General features: G+C 38.0%; 1 protein-coding gene across 1 annotated transcript; it reads left to right on the top strand.

Annotated features, from left to right (window-relative positions):
- Nucleotides 1–15,719: 15,719 nt before the first annotated feature.
- On the top strand, nt 15,720–22,557 carry LOC132984758 (prostaglandin E2 receptor EP1 subtype-like). Its single transcript, XM_061051701.1, has 3 exons — nt 15,720–16,202; nt 16,911–17,821; nt 21,302–22,557. Exons 2-3 carry the CDS (start codon nt 16,952–16,954, stop codon nt 21,566–21,568), a joined length of 1,137 nt encoding a protein of 378 aa, XP_060907684.1. The 5' UTR covers nt 15,720–16,202; nt 16,911–16,951; the 3' UTR covers nt 21,569–22,557.
- Nucleotides 22,558–23,870: the final 1,313 nt, after the last annotated feature.

The raw sequence follows: 23,870 nt of genomic DNA, 5'->3' as shown, positions 1-23,870 counted from the left end.
ATTGTGCAGAGTACTGCAACCAAATGATATATGTAAGAACACACATGGACCCAATCAGTCAAACACACACACACACACACACACACACACACACACACACACACACACACACGCACAGATGCAGTTTACCACAAGAGAAAGGAGATTTTCTAACTCTTTTTACCGGACTCACTCACACTAGGCCTATATGACTCAATGTTGCAGAAGGGTAAGCCCATGATAACTACAACAATGACTGAGTTCAGATCTTGTTGAGTAAAACTGTCTGGATCTTGTCTGATTGGTACTCACACAGTGCAGCACGATGGCTGAGTATTGGTTTAAAGTGTTCATCACTCAGTGATCTCTCGGCACTCAGGTCCTGACCTAATAAACTGCCTCCAATGGATTGACTTGATACTGTTGTTCTAACTATAATGGGGCAGTCACAGGTGTTTTCAAACAAGGAGAGGAGTCTGTTTCCACAGGTTGGTGGCTATAACTCCTGTCGGATGCTAGTTTTCAGAACTTTTTCTCTAAAACGGCTGCAGGCCAAAATCATATTTGGAGAAAACCATGAGCGAACGACAACAATGAAGACTCTAGAAAACAAAAAATGAAGTACTTAATCACTCAGGATGACAAAACAACTGAGAGCATTAATAGTTCTCTGGGAGATTGTACATTGTTAATTTGAAAAAGTAGAGACTAAGTGCTAACGTATGAGGACAATCTCTTTGTAATTCGGTCAATATGGGACTAGGAGCCTCCCCTCAAAGTTTTACTGGAAACCATTTCAGTTAATCCCCTCTGAACTTTAGCCCTGATCAAAAATACACCGTGTCCTCAAAAGCAATGTGTCAGAAAAAACTCAGGAGGTGAGTATACACTGGAAATGTCAGGCCCATTTCATTTCCTGTAAATTATGAATGCATTGCCAAATGAGAACAAATCAAGTCGAAGTTGAAAAGATTGGATTATATTTAAACTATTGAGCAAAGAAAAAGAATGATAGAGGATCAATTAAATCGATGGAACCAATTGTTCAATAATATGTGAATAATTTAACAATAAAATAAAGCTTACTGTGTGAGATTAAAAAAAGAAGTATGTGTGTATTTTACAGATTTGAAGACATGAAGGAAGATAGGATATTATTCATTTTCTTGTAACATAATACTCCTCATAACACGACTAGATATTTCAAGAATTATTTGGCTTAGCCATATAAGGCTATTTTCATAACTGAGCCATTTTAATTGCATATTTCCCTTAGTGAGTGGTTTTCTTTCTCTGTAGGTTTGACTGTGGTCCATTCAGGAACAAAAATCATTCCATCTGTTTTCATTTAATAGTAAATCGTGTAACTTGCAAATAATTTCCCAAAGGGATAAAAAGAAAAAAAACACACCAGCAAGGTCCAGCAGGTGATAACACATAGTAACATGGTTACCAACCACATGTTTTACTGAGAGCCCCTGAGCTCTGCTTGGTTCCTCTGGATCGTTGGGGGACAGAATGCTATGTATATAGCAGGCTGTTGTAATAATACAAATGATAGTACATAAGAAAATGATTTACATAGCTGACATTGTTGTTTCTCAGAATCATGTTTAAGGTCTTGGTTGCTTTAAAAACATCTGCAATGGCTGCTCTACCGTGATAGCATGTGATTGTGCTTCTGCTTGAAGTATTGATCATGAACTTTGTAACAGCACATAAATATTCAAGTGATTTGTTTTACCTGCTGAACATTTCCTCTCTGCTCTCTGACAAAACTGATTGGGTTGATGTTGTCTTATTAATGCAAGCAAACACTCTGTGGCTGTGTAGACTACTGACACACACAGGGACTATCATAGCACCTTTTTTTTTTTAAAGAAATAGGTGCTCACATTATTTATAGCATGGAGCAGTCAAAGTATATATGTGGAGTTTATACATTTCATTCAGTGACTCCTCTACAGTTCTGTGATACTCTACAGGCAAACTCCAAATATGGAACAGGGTGGGGGGACCACAATTTTCTAAAAGCATGCTTCATGATTTTAACGTCTGTGGTGTTTATATTGATGCCTCATACGGTAGTGAGCACAGGCTAATGTAACTGCTTCTGAACAAATAGTTTGGCAATACTGAACAGTGGTTGACTCAAATTGTTTCATAACAGATTATTTTCCCTTCTCTATTCTTAGAAGGAGAGCTTGAAAAAAGCAATGTCGAAGTTTAAAAAAAAAAAAAAAACATGTTCGTGTGGAACTCTAAGTATACATCGTTGTTGGCGCCCCCTGTGGAAATAAACAGTGTTGTTGATCTTCATCAAGTTGTGTCTTCTAACCGAATGTCAAAGTGGTCAAAAATATGACTCTGTAATTACTGTAAATCCTTGCTGTGAAAAATGTAAACAAAAGCTGTAGCAGCATGTTGTCAATAACTTTTTGTGACATAAGCATTAAAAGCTGCTATGCAGAAATATTAATTTTGTTACCAATGGTCTGGTTTGCTTTAGTTGGTCATATAGAGATATCAGTATTCATTAGGTTTCATAACCAGCTAAATATTCCTCACAGTAGCTCTTGACAACCTTATGTTAGATCTATAAATATAAATGAATTTGACATTTGATCGATTTGTTAAATATAGCTTTATTTATCTTACTTACCAATGTACGAGCAAACAAAATAACCTGGGAACTATTGGTGATTATTTTTAAAGAAGAAACCAATACACATGGTCATGATTATTCATACCGAAGATAACTCACTGCCACCAACTTAAAGATAAATGGTTCTTTGTTTCCCCTGTGGTTGCAGAGAGACACTAATGACCTTTCCGTGATGAATCTGGTTCACACCCTGACGTCAGGTCTATATTGGCAGGCCTGTTGGTTGAGAGTAACAAACAACATACCTCAGTCGTGTCTGCTAAGAATTGCATCAATCTGATTGGATTCAAGACTTTGTATTATTCCTGTTAAAGTAAGAAGAAAACTGAGTGTATTTGTAAACAAACATGATGGCTAACTAGTCCATTAGTCTTATCTCCTGCCAGTGTCACCGCTGTCACACACACACTCCTCTGCCTCTATCTCTGCGTGATTCATCTTTAGTTGCTGCTTATCAAATCTCACTGTTTATAGACAGTGGTGGAAGTCAGCCAATAGATTCCTTTTGTGACTTGATGACACCAGTACAATAATCCGGTGTCCTCTCCACCCAGAGACACAGAGCTCAGTCAACACATCAGCGAAGAAAGGCTTTGATATCAAATCCTCAAGCTGGAAAGTTCAACCACCCTATTTCTGGCCTACAGGTACAATGTTATTGGTTTGTCCTGAACCTTTCTGGGAAGTTTCCCATAAATTTTACACAACAAACATTTTGGGACATTCTGCACCTCCCCATCTGCAGAGACTAGAAATATTGATGTGTAATGACTTGTGTAAAGACTGTCCCAGTCTTATTCCTACGAGAACCCACCAGAACGAGAGGTAAACATAATCTAAGGTTGCAAAACTGCAGATCTCATGAGGGTTATTTAGAAACAGAATAGCTGCCAATATGTTGGAAAGTGCCAAAATGAATGTTCAGTGCTGTTCTAATATCCCTGAAACATTGTGATCTTAAGAATCCAACCCAAAGGACCCATTGACCGTTAAGTTCATTGTTTCATCACCCCTATGCCTTTCCCCTTTCTTTTTCTCTGAACTCTGTTATTCATTGGTTGAAGATTTTTAGAAGCCAAGAGAGCCAATATCTACAGGTCAAAGTCCTCAGTATAACTGAGAAACATACTTAAGTGCTACCTCTGGGATAAAAAAAAACTGTTCTTTTGATGGTATTGATCTCAAATCCATCAGGACGACTGAACAAGGGGAGGAAAAAACTTGACACATCATCCCTGTTGGACCTGTGTGCGTATGTCCAGTTTTTTTAAGGGTTGTGCTTCTACATCTGCAAGACAAGAAAACAAGACTTCATTCATTTCCTACAATGCCTATAACTTCAGTAGGTCATAATACAGTATATACAGTATATTTGATAGGTAGATGTCATTGATTTTGACACACCATCAAACAGTACAAGGGAGGTCTGATTAAAAAAACATTTGTTCAGGCTATTATTTTTTATTGAATGACTGTTTAACCATGGAAATCACATCACGATCAACTCCAATATGAATGTTTGTAGTAGAAACATTACACTGAATCAGTTTCTAATCATTTGTGGAAGAGGTATTCGAGCTTCTCCCAATAAGACCTTGCTTAGAGTAGATACATTGAATTAAGGGATTAACACTGTATGGCTTTGAATCATATGACTAAACCCTGGAAACTCTTCAACTGCTGAGCTAATCCAAAGTAGTCCAAATATGTAATTTAACAAATCTTTCATATAGGTGCAGTTTCAAAATTCAGAATGTATTCATTATTTGGGAACAGATTTGGCAATGTTTCACTTTTATGGTGAAGATGGCTTGTGACAGGATCTTCACTTCTTGTTCTGTCTTGGAGAATGACAACACAAGTGCATGCATTGTGACACTTACAGTTTCAAACGCTGCAACATTTTCTGGGTTTTGCATGGCCCAGAAACCTTTTTATCCACTTTAAAGCCCATCAACTGCAATCTTGAATATTAGTTTCATAAAGATACCATGTTTATAATAAATCCAGCAAGGCACAAGAATATGGGCTACAAAATTGGGTAATATACATTTCCAAGGTGAACAAGAGAGTAACAAGACGGATTCATTCATAAGACAAAGAAGCGTGTCTGTCAGGGAAGTAAGTCACCTGAGACAAAAGTGTCTGCTAAATAAAATTGTAACATTGTAAGTACTGTTGTGGTGCACAGCTGCATAATACGTCTTAGCTTCATAGAGTGCAGTAGTCTACCAAAATTAAAGAAAATATTCTTCCATTTCAGTGAATGAAAATTATATTCTGAGTTTCTTGGGAACTATGTACTTAAAACTTGTGTTTTCTACCTTTATTTAAATGAAACTACTGGAAAATTACATTCAGTCTCCAACTGATTGTTCATCTAGCAGGAACTCAGACTGTTTTGTTTAACCTCTGTCAAAAGGAGTACAAGTCTGCTCTTGACCTACTGGCTTGAACATCAGAGAGAATTGCAGACTGAAAGCTGGAACACAGAACCCATTAATCACCAGGAACATTGGACTCTATGTCTTTTAAAAATAAAGTTACTGCAATTACTGAACTAGCTAGAAGTCATTGGAAGGACTCTAAGGGAGTAATTACAGTCATAGTTATAACATGCATTCAGTATTTTAAATATTCTGTTTGTCTCTGATTTCCCAGGCTGCTCCATGAATCAGAAGGGAATTTGACAAGGATGATGATGTTTACTGGTGTCGAATCAACAGTATCTAATTATTACAATCATATACAGTTTAACGTTACAGTTATCTCTTTAATCTCACTCTTTCTCATTATCATATTTTGGCAAAAAAAGAAGTGGCTCACTATCTGATAAAACATCTGGTACACATGTGGTCTTTATAATTCTTGTTGTTTTGGGCTTTCAAAACCAAATTATTTTAATGTTGGGGTGGTTATACTCCTTTATTTTAAATTATATACATAAATATGTGTTTATCATTTTCATATATCTTTGTATATATATATTTTTTTAAATATTTTCCATACAATGTTTTTCATGTGTTGGCTCTTGAACTGTTTTATAGCCACTTTTACAAAAATATTATTAATTATTATTATTTTTTCGTTTAGTAAACATTGCAGATTCAATCATATAAGGATAATTTATAATAATAATAATAATGCACAAGTCAAATGCAACTAGGAATTAATTTTGTATAGTTCAATATTCATATTCATATTCTATTGTAATATAATATATACATACAATGCCACTCTACTCTACTCTTCTCTAATGTACTCTGCTCTGCGTTTGCTCTACTTTACTTTACTATACTATAATCTACTAAACTATGGCATAAAGAGTGGTTATACTTCATCAGGATTGAAGTAGTTAAACTTTGATAGCAGTCTCAGTGAAGGGTTAATTTGTGCTGTATTGCTGTCTTTGCGTCTAGTTGTGAGCAAGGTCGTCTCAGACCGAGATTATATAAATACTGAGGCCAAGTGAAACACAAATTAAAGAACACAAGGTTAGGCTCATACAATTGTATATATGTTAAAGGGGGAAATGGAGGACCACATCTGCTGGATAAACACATTTACAGTGAAATGTAAGACTGTTCTCACTGTGTTTGACCTGTTACTTATAATAACTGGTATTTATACCTCACACCTGCTCACAGTATGTGTGAAATGGGAAGAATCTCAGATCTTGTGGTGTTCTTGTTGGAACATTAAATTATTATATTTCCCAGATGTTTTTTGGTCTTGAAACACACTCTTCGCTTTGAACAGCCTATACTTGAATTATACTCATTCAGACCACTTGCATTTTTGGTCATTTGTTGATAATAATAGGAGTATTGTGTTTTTTGTGTGTGTTTTTCTTGGGGGGGGGGGGGGGGGGGGGGGGGGGTCAGATTTGAACATTTGCCCGTTTGAAGGACCATAGCCTTCATACATGAGGCACACGCACTAACCACTGTGCCACAAGCGCCCCAATAGGAGTATTGTTTGAAACTGATTAGAATTAAGATGTTGTTATTTAAAAATGTTGTTATTCATAAATTAAGTCAAATTAAGATTCTGAGTGGAGAGATTAGTGTGTCTTATTGTCACATATAATGATTTAAAAGTAGATTTAATTTCTGTTCTATTTACCTTCCTCCAAGTACTCAGGACCCCCACTGGGCCCTGGACGTAGGCATTCATTGCCTGCACCTCCAAACATCAATGACTATTTGTTGTGGTGTCTTTGTGCGTCATTCTCTCATGTCAGCCCTGTAAAGTGAGTCCTATATTTCACGCCAGTCTGACACCTTTAGATGTTTCATAAAGAACACAAAACTACAAAATAGTTCTGTTGTTATGATGAAGAGATCTATTTATTGGTTAAATACTAATTCGGTATTATTCCTTGCATGGCATAATGTTCTGCATCAAACCTTTGACCAAACTGAATTAAAAAGATGACTCCCTACAGGAGTTGAACATGTGCTGTTTCTAGAGACACCTCATTTCAGCTGTGTTCCTCCAGTCACACTTCAAACCATGTATGTCTTTGATAGATTTACTCGACGTCCATATCCAGATGCCATCATGTCTGTTTGAGTCTGGACTGCAGATATGCTTTGGGAAAAAGGCTCAGAATTGAGCCTTTGATACTTTTATGTCTCATCATGTTCCTGAAATAAATGTAGCACACTGACTGATTCTGTTTCTGTCACCCAGTTGTCTTTGTTCCATGCTCGATGGGAGACTGAGGGCGCACTCACACTAGGCAATCCCTACTGTGCCCTAATCGTGCTTAAGCACGGTACAGGACAACTTTGCTAGTGTGAGTGCTCCCTGACTGAGAAAACAAACAGCATCCATAAGGCACAGGCAAACGTAAATAAGAATCACCATGATTATAATTAAAATCCCTTATAAGACTAAAAATTGGAATTAGACAAACTTTTTATTTTTAAGGATTTGTTCAAATATAAGTCATCTATTTGTCATTAAGCACAACATTTTTAATAAAGCTCATTAGGAAAGCAGTTACCTCGTAGAAACAGCATAGCCATTGTTCTGTGAGCAAAGAAAAGAAGGTCAGATTGGGGGGAGACACAATATCATATTTATCAGCAGTATTATTCAAATCAGTGAGCTGACATGTTTCATTCACTGTGTCACCAAAGTACAGTTTGTACTTATGGGAGAACTGTGCTGAGCTAGGTGACTGTCATAAACACAGCAGAAATGTTAATGTTATGAGTCCTACACTGTAGCGTCACTTCATCTGTCATGACTGTACACTCATCCCCGCATAAACGTTGAGGCTGAATTCAAGCACAGGGGGTGGAATAGTAGGCAAGTGTCCAGCTTCTTTTGCAAACCTTCTCCTTATCCGGTAAACTTCCGTGCCAATATTAATCTGTTCAGAAGCTAGATTAACAATTTAGGATAGATTCAACCTTTTGATGTCAGTCCTCAAGACACCATTATTACTAGATGGCTGTGAGACTATTGATTAAATGGTGGGAGGGAAATGGAGTATGAAGATGGATGGTTTCAGAATTCTATTTACAGCTGCTGCTATTGTTGTTTCTATTATACACTTCTAAGTATAAATTACGAGATAATAAAGTCATAATTATGAGATATCTCATAATTTTACCTTAAAATTTTTACTTTTTATGGGCAAAAAAAGAATGTCAACAAAGCCAAGTTGTCATTTTTATTTTTTTAACTGGCGGAAATGGGCTCCCATAATAGAAAGCATTTTAAAGTCAATAAAGATTTAAAAATGTTAACATTGATAAATCATTTTTGTCTTTGTTCCTTCAGTCTTCAAGGTTTATTTAAATTAAATCAATTCCCACCAGCCTATCTACGGAGAGGTCACTCTTTCTATCCATAAACCATTAGGTGACACTAAAATCAAACTAATCTGTGCCAAAGAGGTTAATTAAAGAGGATGCAGTGAATGCTTAATGGTCCGACCATGACCTGACCACAGCACTGCTTCTTAATTTATTGAGGGGGGGTTGAGATTAAATATCAAATTCTAATTAATACAGGAATCATGTAGGGTAAATCTCACTTGTTTCACTGAATGGTAAAGGAAGTTAAACTTATCGTACAAATGAGGACTAGGTTAATGGCATTGGGTTAGTTTAATGTGCGCGACTGAACAAACAAATCAACATCACCTTTCTAAGTATAAAGGGGGACCTATATTTTGCCAGAAAACTTGTTAAAAAAATGCAAAGAAAAAGTTTGTATTTTATGTGTACCTTCTGGGCCACTGTAAAAACAAACTAAATGGAGTCCCCCTTATACAAAACGACTCATTCTAACAAAAACATAAAACAACTATATAACATTTTCAGGTGAAAAACATTAACGAAAAAATTCTTACGACAATCATAATTTATATCTGCCTCGAACTCTGCCGCAGATCCCCAGTCTTACATATAGGACCTTTGAATCTCTCTCTGCCGCAGACCCACTTTAATTACCAATCCCCATCTTTTTTCACCCTGACAGGACTTCACATTAATCTCTTCACAGAGGCAGGCAGTTCAATTTTATGACCACATGCATCAGCAAAGCCCGTGACCCGTTGGTATGATGGTGGGCGCTTTCATGGATAACATCCCCATGCCTGGGGAGGGAGGCAGGGTTGGTTTGGAGCCCATTATAAAATTGTTGTCCCCCAAAAGCATTTCCTGGGCAGCTGCTGTACGGTTTTCTAACCATAAAATTGAATTGAAATAAATCTTTAGAAAATCACACATGAAGCAAGCCTTTAACAAATTTCTTCACAAATGTACATTGTCGTCCATGACTCTTCTTCCTTGCAGCATCAGGCAAATATACAGTAGCTGTTTTGAAAGAAATCTCTGTGTAGCTTGTTCCATCTGTTCCAAGTTACAGTCATGTGCCAACTGAGGATTTTCCATGACATGATACAGTACATATACAGTATATAGTATTGAGCTGTACTGTAATATATATATATCTATATCAATCAATCAAGTGTTATCTTGAGACACTTTACAAAAAGCAGGTAAAAGACTTTACACTTTGTTATTTAATTTTACAAAAGAGCAGATCAAAAGACTATACTTATTGTTATGTTACAAAAAGCAGGTAATAGATCTTACTCATTTCTATATAACATTGATCCAGTGTTAATCATGAGCATAGCACTTCACAACATTTTAGCAAAAGTTACAGGCAAGAAAAATCTTCCTTTAAAGAGGCAGAAATCTTGGGCAAATCCAGTAATATGATGTGAATGCACAGAGTTAGAGTGAGAGAGAGAGAGAGAGAGAGAGAGAGAGAGATAATAGCTCAAGGTGCCAGTTCCCCTGGTAGTCTAAGCCTAACTAGGAGCTGGTCTATACCTAACCACCCCTAACAATAAGATTTATCAAAAAAGGAATGTTTTAAATCTATTCTTAAAAGTACAGAGTGTGTCTCGCTCTCGGACCCTGACTGGTAGATGATTCCAGAGGAGAGGGGCCTGCTGAAGGCTCTAGCTCTCATAGTACTTTTAGAGACTGTAGGTGAATTTCTTACCATCTGCAAACTGTTATAATGCTGGATTACTCAATGACACTGATTTGAAGGTTAACTGCAAAAGTAAAATCATTTTCAGTTCACTGTGTTCTTTCTCTCATCCTGAAGAAAACAGTGCATGAACATTTCCCTAAATTATAATTCACAGAGCTCAGTTGTTCTCAGTAAGTCCCTCATAAAGTTATGTAAGGTCAAATGGATTTTTAAAGGATTGAAATTAAACATTTTATGACATCCAGAAACTTTGAAATCAAAGCTTGTGTCTTACAAATTACTATGGAGCTGCTGAAAAAAGATGATTACTAACCTTTTTGAAAATAGTAATGAAAAGTGAATGGCACAGTTTTTGCATTTGAAGAGACAAATATCTCACTCGTATGATATCACACTATTCAGTGCTCAAACATCATTAATATGTGTGCTTGGATTGTCATAGAGGCTCAAGAAAGTCATTCATACTTCAACGACTGACTAAATTCTTCAAGGATATGCAGCAGACCTAAAAATATAAGAGAGTTACGATAAAACAGACCATGTTCTGCAGGCCATTTCATTTGACCTTGCATGCCGCATTGAGAGCTGACTAATTGTGGCAGTCCAAAAATTAACACTAATTTTAGGAATTTGGCTATAAACGCCTGAAAAAAGTTCAACTGCGATCCAGACAATGTTGGCCTAGCTCAGTGCGATTGAAATGTCAATTCAACGGGCAAGGGCATAAGCCTGCTTGCATGATTAGACTAAACATTGTTTCCTAGTTATTGGCAGTATGTAATGAAGCTCTGTTCCTTTCCCATCATGTCAAATCAAAGGGTTTATCTGCTGCTGCTGTGATAATGGAAGCTGAATAGATGAAGATGCAATTGCCACTTGTTAGTAGTTCAAGCTTTTAAAAAAGCCTGCACTATTTACCCTTAAAAGTTGAGTTAAAAGTCTTTAAGGATTGCATCTCAGGGAACACTACACTGGTATGTTCTGCACCTTACTTTATTATCCAAGGAACATTCATTGACTTGAGTAGTTTTAAGTTTCCTCCCCACCTCTGAATCTGGCAAAGCAGCTGTGATAAAGCTTTAGTTTTGCATAGCCAAGAATGTTGGACAACAAGCATATTCTGACTCTGAGCACTCCCACACATCTGTGGAGAGTGGGAAACTTACAGTAGGCAAACAGTAACTTAATATTAAAAATGACCCTTGGATTTCAGCCAGGCAGTCAGTCAGCATTTTTTAAACAATTTGCACAGCAAGGAGTGTGTGTGTTTCATCAGATAAAAGCAGCTGAACTTGTGTCAGTCTTTGACAGCGTGTTTGTCTCCTTGGCTGAAATGTCTCAAACATTCCACTGTTTCGTTTTGAGCTGTTAGTTTCTGAGCGAGCAGAAGGATAGCGTGTGGCTTTCCACTCATGATAGCCATCATCTCCACAAAATGTCAATATGGAATGTACAAGCACTTGACCCCTTGTTATTGTTGATATACTGAGCACATTTACATTTTGCTACAGTGCCTGGCTGAAATTAACACATTGCAATTGTCAGAATTATCGTCACCAGTGAGAACATTTTTTTTTAAACAACATTCACTGGCAAATCCAACTCCTTCGTCTTCAAAGCTTCTCAGATGATAATAAATACTCCATCTCTCTGACAGACAGGCATGTGCTCTGTGAAATGTTTTGGCAAAATGGTGGATTAGAGAAACCGTTAAACATTTGTGGTGGTGGGGGGATTAGTCTTGTAGCCAAGTTAGAATATTTGAGTGCAAATAGAACAAGAAAAGTCATTCTTGTCTTAGATATTACTTTAAACTTATCATGGGAGCTGTATGCTTTAATTATTAATATTTTTGTATTGTTCTTGTATTTATCATACCTTAAATATTCATTGTTATTTATTTTACCTACTGCACAGCACTTTATTTGACTTAGCAATGCAATTTTCAGTGCTGTTTCAGCCTCTGGCTCAGTGTGGTTAGAGTAGCTTTGTTTTTCACTTGAGCTGTGGAATTTTTGTATCTGACGATGTCTTCTGTGTATCTGTTGTGTTTTGATGCCTGCTGTAGATCTTATTTCATTCACGATAACGAAGTCGGAATTGACGTTTAAATTGAAGTTTAAATCCTCCATTTCAGAGTACTTCAAAGATCATCGGACATGCAGTCAGTGTTTTTTTTCCCCCCTCTGTGGTCAGTGGAAGGGGAAAGGGTGTAGAAGGAGTCTCAAACCGATAAACCTCAGACTTAGTACTGGAAAGAGCCAGTGGGCTGTGGAGGCCAAATGGCACCATCCGTAGGAGCAATTGATGAGAAAATTGGGGCAGCAGGGTCTCTTTTCAGAGCTGGAGGGAAAATACACATGGAGCTGAATGCTTGACTGTGCATTTAGAATCTAGGCATCAGGACAGGAACATGGAGATCGATGGTTGGCTCCTATGTCACACTGAATGATGATACTTCAGATGTGTCGATGAGATACTCCTGTGAGCTTTGGAAAAAAAAAATCTGTTAAGCTTTTTCTTCTTTCGTTTACAGTTGCTGTATTTTGCCATTGTAAAATGTCCATAGAAAGACACAAGCAAAGTGTTTTTGGAAACTGGCTTCTTTGAGTTATTCCTTTGTTATAACAGCTTGGCTCTTGGTGATGATGAGTCAGTTGGTCAGTCAGTCATTTTTGCTATTTAGCATCTACTGCATGGATGAGCTGGAAATGTGCTGACATTCATGGTTCACAGAGAGAGTGAATCTCAATGACTTCTGTAATCCCTTGAGTTGTTTTTAGAGACGTAAATGAGTGAAGAAGACATGGGAAACCACAGCACAAAGAGTCTTGAGTAAAAACATTTTGACGACTGTCGGACAGAGAGCAATGGAATCTAATTCAAGCACACAGTGAAGGACATTTTTCTCCACTACCAATCCAATGAAAATTGCCTTGATATATTGTTACAAACATTCCTCTTCCTCAAGACGTTCTGCTATAACTTTGATGAATCGTTAACTGTTCATTCAGTACCATTCCAAGATATGCCATTCCCAGCTGACACTGCCATAGCTTTAACCATAGCCATAGCATAACACACATTCTGTTGTGTTTCACCCTTATCTGATACTCCCGTTTGTCTCTTTCTGTCTGTGTCTGTGTGAATTGTTCTCTCTGTGTGTGTGTGTGTGTGTGTGTGTGTGTGTGTGTGTGTGTGTGTGTGTGTGTGTGTGTGTTTGTGTGGTTGCGTGCGTGCTTATATGTATATGTGCATAGTGTGGGCGTGGCTTCCTGTTGGCGGTCTCCTGGCTGTCTCTTGCTGACAATAATCAACTCACCTGCTCTTGTCTGCACACCTGCCTTCCATCACTCATTGCATATCAATATATCTACTCAAGTGTTCCATCTTCTCTGTCCAGATTGTAGGTGGATGCAACAATTGAGGTAGACTAAGGCCTAGTCCACTCGGTTTCAAAAAAGAATCCTGTTCACACACGCTAAAGTCTTTAAAAAATCTTCCCTGAAAACATAAAACACACTATAACGGCTGTCTTGAGCAAGTCAAAAACGATGTCTTTGACATGCTAAAATGTTCTTGCCATTCCTCTGCAATGACCATTTCAGTTGACAAAGTAGTTCATTCAGGTGCCTCGTCAACATAGTGGGAGCGCTAGATTTGTTACATCTGCTATTGCACAAATCTCATGGCAGTAAAAGTGACATTACAAGCCCAAACTTAGTTTTCCCAGTCTACACATAAAGACCTTAAATGGAGTTTCTGAAAATCTTCAACCAGGAAGGGGTTTTCAGTGACCTGCGTTTTCAGTGACCTGCGTTTTCAGTGACCTGCGTTTTCAGTGACCTGCGTTTTCAGTGACCTGAAATGCAGTTTGTGTGTTTTACAAAAGGACATAACGCACAGAAAAACCTGTGTTTTCAAAAATACCCACCAACATGTGGACTAGGCCTTAATCTAAGAACTTGTAGGGTTCTGGCTTCTTGAACTTTGATTTCCTTCTATGATTTTCCTGCTCTTAATCCTTGTTCTCCAGTGCTTCTGGACATTTGGAAGAGTAGTTTCAAGGGAATATTTAACAGCACATTAACTTTCAGCAATGTCCACAGCTCGGCCCTATCAGGTCACAGCTAACCATTCACATCCATCCACGCACTGATGGCAGAGGCTGTTTTTTATAGTGTCTATCAGTAGTAACTAATCCCATTCATACAAACTCATATGCCGAGACCAAAGCAGCGGGAGTAACTTGGTATTAAGTCTCTTGCCCAAGGACACATCGGACATGTGGTCAGTGTCACAACTCAAACAAATGTGTTTGATTTAGCTGAGTGCTGCATGGTCGCAAGAGTAGAAAAAACACTAGCATGATAGCATTAGGTTGGCCAACTCTGCTAATATGACATCATCAGCACACCCTCGTTTGTATCATAAGCTGTGTCCATATTCAGAGGTGGTACCCTTCAAAGAACCAATTTGTTTGGCACATTTGAAGGAGACTTCTATGGAATTGCAATTGTTCACTTATGTTAAACAAGGATTAACATTGTAGCATAATATTTGCTAAGTATCACCAAAATAACATTTTCTCTGTGGTCTTGTGAGCAATTAGCTCAAAGCATTGTTGTAACTGTGAGCATGCATGAAACCTATTTAGTTGAAGTAAAGATCATAATAATTGTCCAAACAAGACTAAAAATGTGTTTAATTTATTTGTATGCTCAATTTCTGCAGCAGTCTAATGTTTTTGTATTTTTCAACCTCAATTACTTTCTATTCAACAGGCAATGTTGACCTAAAAGTTGTCTAAATGTTTTTGGGTTTTTTTTTACAAATTTTTGGCAGTCACGTTTTTTAATAAATACTAGAGAAAAAAAGAGAGACTCAAAGAGAAAAAGAGAAACTTTAATTCACAGGTTATTTACAACCAGAGGCACAATTCCTCCATACACCCTGTTTCCAAAACACTGAAGTGCATGAATGTCTCCAGCTGGTCTGCCACGACTTTGTAAAATCAGACATTACCACCTGTCCACAGAATGCAAATTTTGTTCCCCTAATGTTTCCCCTGACAGAGTGTTAATCAAGAAAATGGAATGTTTTTTTAATGCTAATGCAGAAACCATGTAGGACCAAGTACATCTGGATCTTTCATTATGGTGAATAATACTCACAATATAACTTCTTCTCATGTTTCTACATGCATCTTCTAAGCACTGAGGTCATTTATTCAGAGATCTGAAATAGAAAACCTCTGTAATGGGACACTGACAAACAGCAAATCCACCATGTACTGAATCTGATAACTGATAGCTCGGGGGTTATTTTCAGCTCTGAGTTGCGCACTAAACAGCCCCAAAAAAAACCACATGTAGACTATGAAACTAAATCTGTTCACATCGATCCAAGCTCTATAACACTTCAGTTCCAACCATCACCTTTCTGAGCAGTTTCATGACCGTGTCCGCGATTAAAAACTATTTGGTGAGAAGTAGGCTTGAGAAGAGGCAGCCTTATCGGTTGAACACTTTGTGCCGCCTCAAGATTGTAAAATACTATTTGAGATCATTTCTTGTAGGTGACACGCAGAACGTGAGTAAGACGTTAAAGTGTGCTTTTAGCTTTCATATAAACAGAGAAGCGACAGAAAGTGCAGCAAAGGGATGAGACTGGAGCTTGACTCAGAAGGCGCACCGCAGCAGCAGAGACGCCCACACAGGCTGAAGGAGTGACAGACAGCTATAAAACAGAGACTCGGTATTTGGGTGTCCTTTAAAACCTGTAAGCCACCATGAAACAACCAGATGGATTCATCCCTGGAAACTGCTCTATTAAGGAGATCAATGCCTTGGACTTAATCAAAGGAAAACGAGATTTTTGATTTTTTTCTTTTTCATCTGTCGATGGATGGAATTCTTTCCTGAACCCTGTCTGTGGAGAATCTCTGCATACCTGTTTGACAAGGAAAACTATCTTCTGGGTCTTTTTATGGACTGAAAGTTATATCTGAACTATATAAGGCCTATAGGTGAGTCATTTTAAGTTACAGAAACATTAAGTCGATTTATCCTCTTTATGATAGCTGATAAGACTGAATGGGTTGCATAATGTGAAAACATTTCATACAGTGATTTAAAATTCTGTAGACTTCTGCAAATTAATCCAATGACATTTCTATCACAATAAAACAGCTCAGGGACAAATTAAAGCAACCTATAACAGAAATGTTGAATAAATCAAGATAACTCATTCGATTTTTTCTTTTAACTCGATATGTAGCCTTACATCACATTTGTCTTTGAAACATTGTCAGCAGGTCTTTTATGATGATGCACTGAAGGGTCAGTTTAGACTTGTAAAGCAGGTATTTGGGTTATAAATAATAAATGTCTATAATTATGAAAACAACTTAACAATATAAAAAACATGTAATTCCTTTGTTGATCAATATTGTTTTATTCTTTTTCTTGACATCTTGAAACAGCAGCATATTATTTATTCATTCTAGCATATTATTGATCTATTTCATTCACTGGCTAATTTTGCTTTCTTTATGTACTTTTTAATTGATTCACGTTTAGCCTTTGTTCGTTGAATTAATTGGATTTTTTTTATTTTGTTTAACCTGTATGAACTTTTCTTTTTCTTTTGATGAAACATTAACTCAATTACTCCACAAAAACGTATAAAAGCTCTACTGTATACAAATAAATCTCTATACAATCTTCTCTTGCAGCCTGCTATAATTATGGACCTCATGACCTCCAGGGTTCAGTAATGTTAGCTTTGAGCCACTTCAACTGCTCAGGCTCCCCGCTCCTCCCTTATATCTCTAATGACAGTGGAGGGAAGGTGGAGGCCAAGGTGGCTGTTGAAGGGCTGTTACACCATGGAAACCTCACCCTGTTGCAACCCACCACCAGTGGTGTTATTGTTGTCATATTGTCCATGACACTGGGTATCATCTCCAACATTGTGGCTCTCTTCATCCTGGTAAATGCGTACTCCCTACAGCGCAGGCGCACCAAAGCCACATTCCTACTTTTTGCCACATCACTGGTGGTCACAGATTTTATCGGCCATCTGATCCCTGGTGCCCTGGTTCTCAGACTTTACCTCTCTGGAGGTGTGCACCCCGAGGACTTCAACTCTTCTGACAGGATGTGTCAGTTCCTGGGTGGCTGCATGGTGTTCTTTGGCCTGTGCCCGCTCTTCATGGGCTGTGCAATGGCTGCTGAGCGCTGCCTAGGGGTCACTAAGCCACTGCTGCACTCATCCCTGGTCACCAAAACCCGCACAAAGATCTGTCTGTCTGTCATCTGGCTGGCAGCTCTGTGTGTGGCCCTGCTCCCCTGCTTACAGCTGGGCTCTTATACCTATCAGGACCCAGGGACCTGGTGTTTCATTAAAGTGCTCAGTGACACTGCAGAGTTAGATGTGGCCTTTGTGGCTCTGTTCTCTGGACTAGGCTTGACCTCACTAACCGTGTCATTAGTGTGTAACACCATCAGTGGACTGACGCTGGTGCTCTATCGGCTTAGGAGGCAACCCGGCTCCCACCACACAGCGAAGTCCCACGACATAGAGATGGTGGTGCAGCTGGTTGGCATTATGGTCACTTCATGTATCTGCTGGAGCCCTCTGCTGGTGAGTATAATAAAGTACAATGAGAGGGACGCATTCTGTAAATTCATATCAAATAGCTGACCTTTATGTCACACCTGCACTCAGAGGGTACTTGTTTTCAGGCAAAAAATGATGTGTAAAGTATCCTATCACGGTCAGGGTTTTTTCATAAAGCCTCGATTTAAAAAAAAAAAATCTCACTCAGATAGGTGTTGTGACTTATTTTCTGTGGTTAGAACCCTAAACTGGACTACAGCTTCCTCGAAGTCTTGTTGCAGCTGTTAGGTCATGACTACCTACACCTGTCAAAATGCATTAGAATAAGTTTAGTGAATGTGTTGAGGGGAAGTCAGGCGTTTCGAAGGTGAAACAACAACTCCCCAGCTGCTACTCCAGCCTCTATATCATAGAGAGATAGAGATGTGTGCTGACTCAAACCAGTCACCAATTAAACTTAATCAATGGCGCCTTTGAATAGATCATGGTCTCTGAAGTTAGAGCCCTGAAAATTTCAAATCTCTTATTGGAAATATGTTTTAAATATATTGAAGCTCAACCTCAACCGTACTGAACTGCAGTAAAACAAAACAAAACAAAAAATCAGATTCTTAAGACCTTTATAACTAAACTTTTTGGGGTTATGCTTTTGATTAGCCAAAAAGTGACAAAAAGACCAAATGCAAGATGATGAGAACTTAAAGACAACACGGTGTGATGCAAAGCAGAAGGCATGCCCCTAAGTTAAATCATGCATTTGTTGAGAGTAACTAGAGATAGCACAAGTTTTATTGTACTTTTTGGACATCTGATAGTATAGGGAGCATAGCTTACTTTCTTTTTAATAGAGAAGGATGAAGGTCACAAAAATAGACATGGCTGCAGTTGGTAACAGAAGTGTTACAGTAGTAAGGTCACTTGTGATTAAACTTGGGCTTCCTGCTCCAAAACAGGTTATGTTTGAGTTGGACAAGTTGCAGATTTCTCTGAAATTTTATTAAGACCGGCCAAAACCACAAAAATTCATCACATCTTTATCAAATGTCCTCTGCAGACACAAAAAAAATCTGGCTCGAAAACATGACACGCACACCAACCACTCTGCTGATCTCAAGCACTTTTTATACCCTGCTACATGTTTTCTTGGGCCAATCAGAGAGGGGCTCTGTAATAAGTGCCACCCGAACTCAGATGTCAATCAAAAGTAAATGGTAAATGGACTTTATATTGCTTTTCTTGTCTTCTAACTACTACACAGCAGGTCACACCCATTCACACACTGATGGCAGAGGCTGCTATGTAAAGTCTCCACCAGTATTAATTCATCCTTTCATACGCCGCCACGGCAACTTGGGTTTAGGTGTCATGCCCAAGGACACATCGACATGTGGCTGCAGGAGCTGGGGATCGATCCCCTGACTTATAGTTGAGAGACAAATGACTCTTCCACTGAGACACCCTTCCTTTGGAATAAACATGACTTAAGAATGATTGAACAGGAAATTATTATTATTTAACAAAAAGCTTAAGTAAGTATTTAAAAATACATACTGTATTGTATTGTGTATGGGCATTCTTTTTTTCCCTTTAAACACAAAAATAAGTTTAGCTAATGTTAAAGTAATTTAACTGACCCTTAAAGAGCACATTGATTTGATTTCTTAGCAAGAGAAGAATGTGCACCTTGCTCTCAGCCTAAATATGAACATGTATCAAAGAAAATGTATTATTTGGCATGGGAGGCAGTAGCCTCCATGACACTGTAACAAAGTCTTCTCTTAAGTTCATTGAAGAAACCAATGTGAACCAAAGCTTAGAAAGACACTTCACTCAAATCCAGAGTTGATGTACATGACTAACACCTTGGGGATTTTTGAGTTTAGATAAAGATCTCAACCAACATCATGAAACACCAAATTAGGGAATTCCTTTTGGAAAAAAGATTATCATCTCTTAGTTCTACAGAGTTTCATTATAGGCGCCACATTAAAGCTTTTCTTGTTTCCCAACAGTTCAATAAGGCCTTGCTTTGTGTCTTTTTAATTTCCCTCCCATAGATAATAATTGAAGGCAATGACCTCATCAACCTATAAGTGATTGAAACATTAAATCCTCATACTTTACGTGTTTGTAAGATAGAAAATGAATCTTACTTACCACTTTGAATGATCTTTTAATATAAACTCTAGTTAATAAATTCTGCATCAGTCCATGTGACACTACCACGGTTGTGATAAAAGGTAATCGAAGGTAAATCATACAAAACAAAAAACATTAATTTAATGTAAAGAACAAATTATTCTTAAGTCAGATCCTTTCATTCCCCAATGGTCAGGATGTGATACATGAGCCTTAACTTAAACACTCACATTGTCAGCTATTTTTTTTTGCCAGCTGTCATTTCTGCTTTTTGGAACACAACAGTGTGCTTTTAGCGTATATCTGTTTAATTTCCTCATATTTATATTAACAGGGGACATTTAAATTAAAAGATGACTACGTTGCAAACACACACCCCTTTTGGATTGACCTGCTCATGGCTAAAGGGAAAATACAGTCTGATTTATTGAGCCAAATAAGGACAAGAGGACCTATAAATGTTGATCATCCTTTAGATTAGGTGTCTGGTCTGCTCACAAAGCAAGCCAGTGTGCACCAACACAGGCTCAGAGGTGCTGTTTGTCAACAGGCAATGCAGGCACCTTCAAACCACAGCAGTGGATTAAAATGTGCAATTTTTACAATGACAGTAGGAAATCTCCCTAAGGGGGCGCCATCTGACAGTATTCAATGTTGTTGCGCTGATAAGTGTTCCAATAATCCTGTGAAAACATCAGTTGGTCCCTTAAAGTTGCCTTCGGTGTCAGATTGTCTTAATGGCGATGAATGTTTGGAGTAGCCCCCCGTGAGTTTTGCTTGGGGCCCCAACAGACTCTGTAATCGCCCCTGCACAGGCTTAGTGTTATTCTTCATAGAATCCCACAGAGATTACAAAAAGTAATTGATGGCAGATTCTGCTGCATGTTTCTTTGAATGGAGATGGATGAAAACATACAATATGTTTTTTTGAAAATGAAATCTTGTGAACCCCTCATTTTAAAGCCAATGTAACAATGTAGTAAGGGTTATTTTAAGAAAGCAAAACATAAACAATTACCAACACCAAGTCTTTTTTCTGAAACACATTTCTAGGATAAGTGGGATCACTTTACTAAAACACTTGATCCATCGCACATTCGATCACCCTTTAGCTACATGCTGTATCTTGACCATAGTGTTTATGCTGATTATTAAAACCATACTTTTATAGTCAATAGTTTATAATCAACAGTTTTAATAATAACTGTTATTGATGAATCAAATGAAACATTATTTTCCTTTGAGCAAATTCCAAAAATCATATTTAATGTGATTATTTAAAAACAGTTTATTGTGTGTGTCCCAAAGATTGTCCTTAAAAGAAGCCAATCAAGAACATCCACTTGTTGTGTCCCCTGCCTGCAGATCTTCGGCCTGATGTGTGTGATCCGCTCCTACACAGGATCCATAGGTGAGGACCTTACAGGCTATAAGACTCTGATGGTGATGGGCGTGCGGCTGGCCACATGGAACCAGATCCTCGACCCCTGGGTCTACATTCTGCTGCGTCGCACCGTCCTCCGCAAGATCTACCTCATTACTAAGTGCCAGTCCGGCCTCAGAGCTAATATGATAAGCCGATGGGAGCCGTCTTTTCACAGCTCAGAGAAGAATGAAGTCAACCGAGTCTGAGCAGACAGAGAAACAGATGAAGACATTTGTTTATGTACTCCGTCACCAGGTCATTAAGAATACAGAGACCTTTTTGAAGGAGAGATTCACATGGTGACAAGTGGAAGGAACTAACTTTGTGGCAGTTATGGTGAATAAATGAACAAGTTTTACACATTTCTTGGTCCATTTAAGACTGGTCTAAAAATGGGAAGCTAGCAAATGCTATGTTTTGCACAAAATGTCATCATCTTTTTACAGGTAAAGTGAACATTCCTCGTTATTATTTTGTTCTTGGACACTTTTTGCCTCAGTTTATGAACGCAGTACTAGCTAGGCTCCGTCCAGACACAGATACGTTTCTATAAGTGATATTTAAATGGTAAATGGACTTGAGCTTGCATAGCGCTTTTCTAGTTTCCTGAGTCCTCAAAGCGCTTTTGCACTGCATGTTAACCTTCCCATTCACATCCATTGACACACATTCACACACTGCTGGCAGAGGCTGCTATGTACAGTGTCCATCAGTATTAACTAATCCCATTTATACACATTCATACTCTGCCAATGAAGCAGTGGGAGCAACTTAGGGTTAAGTGTCTTGCCCAAGGACACATTGAACATGTAGCTGCAGGAGCTGGGGATCGAACTCCACCGACTCGACCACTGAGCCACAGGCGCCCTGAGAATTATTTGGTTGTATTTCTCAACCTAATTTTAACCAGCTTAGAAAATGAGAAAGAATTTCACTCACATTGAGCAAAATGTAGAAGAGTGAAGCTTTATAAGTATAACCAGCAGAGGAATTGAACTTTGCATTAGTAACTCCGCTGAATGTATTCCATAAAGAAAAGTAAACTGCGGTGTTTATATGTGTTTTCTTTTGCTTGTGTTTACAGTGCTTAAGACAAAATAATATATTTGAAGTCAATACTTGAATTTTATCAAACGTTTAATGGAGCTCTGTAAATAAATCTGAATTGAATGTCAATAAAAAAAATTGAGATGTGTCCTTAGTCTGGATTTTTGCATTTATATTTTTTTGTCTTCTCCATGACCTTAAACACAAACAGACATGTATTGAAAGATGGCTATTTGTTCTGTTAATATGTTGCACTCTGTATAGATGTGCAGTTTGCAAACAGATATTTATGTTACACGTCATAAGTTGTTTTAAGTTATTTATTCCATTCATCAGTTTTGGAATCAAATTACAACAGCATGCATCAGTGTATATCTATGAGCTTTCATGAGAATTTACAGCAAGACGTTTGTTTTGGGTTGTGTGTCTAAATATTAAGATCCTTGCGTCAATCATCTTCTGCTTATCTGGGCCAAGTTATAGTGGCAGCACGCTAAAAAAAGTTGACTACAATATTCCTCTAACAGAGACAAAAAAGTCAGCACTCTAAATGTCCTTCAAGTAACTTTTATCTGGGCAAGAGCAGCGTACAAAACAACAACGGACGCGTTTCAGCACTAGAGCGGTCGTGCACCTGGAACTTTATTCAATGTCAAGTGTGCTCCTTTTTGCTGTTTTTAAAATATTCCTCTAACCAGCAACGTTTTTAAGCAATTCCAAGACGAGGCCAGTATATATACCCTCCAGCTATAGCTCGGGGTCTAGATTGTGGAGGGCAAGTTGCTCTACTCAGGATTAATGGTAAAAGTATGTTGAGTCTTAGCAGTAACATGATAATAGACTGATCAGTCTCATCTGTAATGATGTTAAAACAGGGGGGACTGACTATCTTGACAACATTTTTTTTCAATAAGGCTTAATGTTGCTGTTAATTCTTTGTTCCTCAGGCAAAGTGTTGGCATGGGAAGTCTGGTTCTGATGTGAGCAAACCAAACAATAAGTGCAGTTCATTGTAGAAACACTATTTTTTCCTCCCAGCTTCCTTTTTGTCTGTTTCCCTCCCTGTAACGTCTCTGTCTACCCACATTCACATGATCTCCAGCCACAGCTTTTTTTTTGCTTTTAATTCCAGTGTCTTGCCCAAGAAGTAACTAATTGGATGCAGCCTGTGATACATATCACTATATGTTTTCTTTTTTATCAAGTTCTAAAGTAGCACTGCGCTGGTTTGTAGTTACCACCAAAATATACTACCTTAATCAAAAAGTGTAATAACTAAATGTGATTAAAGAAAAATAATCAATTACAGATCTAGACACTTTTTGGCTTCATATTGTTGATAAAGTTCTGATGGACTCAGTGCCTGTAGCTGCAATAAGGACAAACAGTTGGAGAGGATCTTTCGTTTTAGGCGAATAACATCTTTTTGAGAATAGATATAGACAGGATGGGGGTTTGTGT

This window comes from Labrus mixtus, chromosome 2 (genome assembly GCF_963584025.1).
Source record: "Labrus mixtus chromosome 2, fLabMix1.1, whole genome shotgun sequence".
NCBI classification, from domain to species: Eukaryota; Metazoa; Chordata; class Actinopteri; order Labriformes; family Labridae; genus Labrus; species Labrus mixtus.
Note: the sequence above shows the minus strand (reverse complement) of the source record. Positions and strands in the feature narration are given on the sequence as shown.